General features: G+C 36.9%; 1 protein-coding gene across 1 annotated transcript in view; it reads right to left on the bottom strand.

The window, feature by feature from the left end:
- Positions 1 to 516: 516 nt before the first annotated feature.
- LOC103209155 (guanylate-binding protein 4-like) overlaps positions 517 to 2,622 on the bottom strand; it is a 28,467-nt gene continuing 26,361 nt past the window's right edge. Inside the window, exon 10 of the mRNA XM_007954937.1 lies at positions 517 to 735. Within this exon, the coding sequence (XP_007953128.1) occupies positions 517 to 735 (219 nt within the window). The remainder of the gene's footprint in view (positions 736 to 2,622) is intronic.

The following is a 2,622-nucleotide window of genomic DNA, read 5'->3' on the forward strand; positions in this document are numbered from 1 at the left end:
CTCGAAAGCTTTCTCTTTTCCATATGAGTAAGGCTGGGTTTACTCAGATATTTCAGCTCTTTCCCAGTCCTATTTTGAGAGCCTTTTAGCCTAAATGGACTATTCCTAAAGGTGCGCGGTAATGTACCAAACACTGTTTCTTTGCTATTCATAAGGTTTTCCCTGGCCAATTCAAGGAACATTATTACTATCTGTTGCACTGAGTTTCTCAAAATCTCTCTTGAAAGAGGGATCTGGTGTGGGTTGTTAGTAGGATGCCATCTTCTACATTCCTGCTTCTATCTTTTCTATGAATAATTTCATTATCTTCTGACTTGTTGTTTCCCATTTCTTAATTAATTAAATAAAAATTTAGTTTGAGAAACACAAACATTAGTTATCATTTTCATAATTTTTATTTTTAAACATTTCTTGAATGAAAGTAGGGTGATTTTTTTTTTTTTTAATGAGCCACTATATTATTATATCAAAACAAAGGAAGCTTCATTTTATAATTTCCCTAACAGGAATTCTAACCTACTTCATGTGTATGCTGAGAGCTTTCATCCCTGCCCCAAGTACTTTACCAGTACCAGGTAGTACTGTCATTAACACATTGCCGGCTATATCAAGGAATTGTGATAATGCTGAGCGTTCCTGTTTAGTGTTTTCAATCTCTTCTTTTAGTTGTTTTATCTCTTCATTTAACTCCCCAGATTTCTTTTTAAATCCTTCCAAAAGCAGTTCTTCTTGGACCTATAAAAGGGAAAGAGTAACTTTTAAAAAACACAATTATCAAGAGTCATGGTTTTGCACTTAACAACTTTGTCATATATTAGCATGCATGCATATTTCTCTAAGTTAGAGGACTCTTTGATGAGTTTTTCCAGCCTATTTGTACATTTGAACCTGTATATTGATAGAATGCATGGTTTGAACCTTTCCAAAATTCCCTCACCATCATCTCACTGAGGGTGGGGAGCAGTGTGGCTGTGTCATAATGCACTCTATCCCAATGAATGTCTTTTGGGAAGGAATGTACATTTAATGTGAATTAATTCTCAGTTCCAACTGAGGGAGTATGGCCACACACATCTAAAAAATAATGGGAACTGCTGAACCTGTGTAGAAAGCTGCTTATGAAGATCCAGGTCAGGACAACAAATACATTTTACTCCAGGTTGCATAGGGTGACTATGGCAGATTTGGAAATGAATTTAGCCAGTATCAGAACTTTCACACTCTGTATTTCATATCAGGCCAAACCTAATGCTTTCAAGACTTGATGGATCTATCTCAGGTGTCTTTGATGTTGTACCAGGAATCCTAAAACTAAAGGACTAAGGCCAGATTCAACTGGCACACAAGGATACTACCCTATAATCACAATAAATAGTAGCTCATGCTATATGGGATGTTGTTCTCTCCAGAGCCTAACACTGAAGAAGTTGCCAGAGTCTTCTAGATTGAAAGACTTCAGCAGGATCTAGACAGATTTCAGATTTTAGTAAACTAAATGCCTTCTGTGTTTTCTTCTGAGATCCTGACTTTGCTTCAAATTTTGACCTTCCCCTCTTTAAGTAGTTGGAAAATATGGCCTTGGTGATGGAAATGATGCTGGAGATGGCATGATAGAATTTTGCGAGACCAACAACTTATTCAAAGCAAATACCTTTTTGCAACAACGTAAACAATGGCTATACATGTGGACTTCATCAGATGGAATACACAGGAAGCAGATCAACTACATCTATGGAAAGAGGTGATGGAGAAGCTCAATATCTTCAGCCAAAACACAGCCAGGAACTAGCTGTGGAACAGACCATCAACTGCTCATATGCAAGTTTGATTTGAAGCTGAAGACAATTAAAACAAGTCCAAATTTAAAAAAAAAAAAAAAAAACAGACTCATTGCCATTGAGTCAATTCTGACTCATAGTGACCCCCTTTGGGTTTCTAGGCCAGTAAATCTTTAGGGAAGTAGATTGCCCAGTCTTCCTTCCATAGAGAGGCTGGTGGGTTTCAACTGCCAACCTTCTGGTTAGCAGTCAAATGCCTTAGGCACTATGGACCCAGAGCTTCTTAAAACACAAGAGAAAAATTATGATCTTGATTATATCCTTTCTGAATTTAGAGACCATCTAAAGAATAGAGTTGATGCATTCAACATCAGTGATTGAAAACCAGATGAATTGTGGGATGACAGCAAGAACATCATCCAGGAAGAAAGCAAAAGGTACTTAAAAAGACAGGAAAGAAAGGAAACACCAAAATGGATGTCAGAAGAGTCTGAAATTTGCTCTTGAATGAAAAGTAGCTAAAGCAAATGGAAGAAATGACAAGATAAAAGAGCTGAACAGAAGGATTCAAAGAGCAGCTCAAGAAGACAAAGTCAATTATTATAATGAAATGGGCAAAGAGCTGGAGTTAGAAAACCAAAAGGGAAGCACATGCTCAGTATTTGTCAAGCTGAATGAACTGAAGAAAAAATTCAAGTCTCAAGTTGCAATATTGAAGGATTCTATGGGCAAAATATTGAATGATGCAGGAAATGTCAAAAGAAGATAGAAGGAATACACAGAGTCACTGTACCAAAAAGAATTGGTCAGTGTTCATCCATTTCAGGAGGTGGCATATAATCAA

Source organism: Orycteropus afer, unplaced genomic scaffold (assembly GCF_000298275.1).
Source record: "Orycteropus afer afer isolate SDZICR_OR568_19922 unplaced genomic scaffold, OryAfe1.0 scaffold00482, whole genome shotgun sequence".
Lineage (NCBI taxonomy): Eukaryota > Metazoa > Chordata > Mammalia > Tubulidentata > Orycteropodidae > Orycteropus > Orycteropus afer.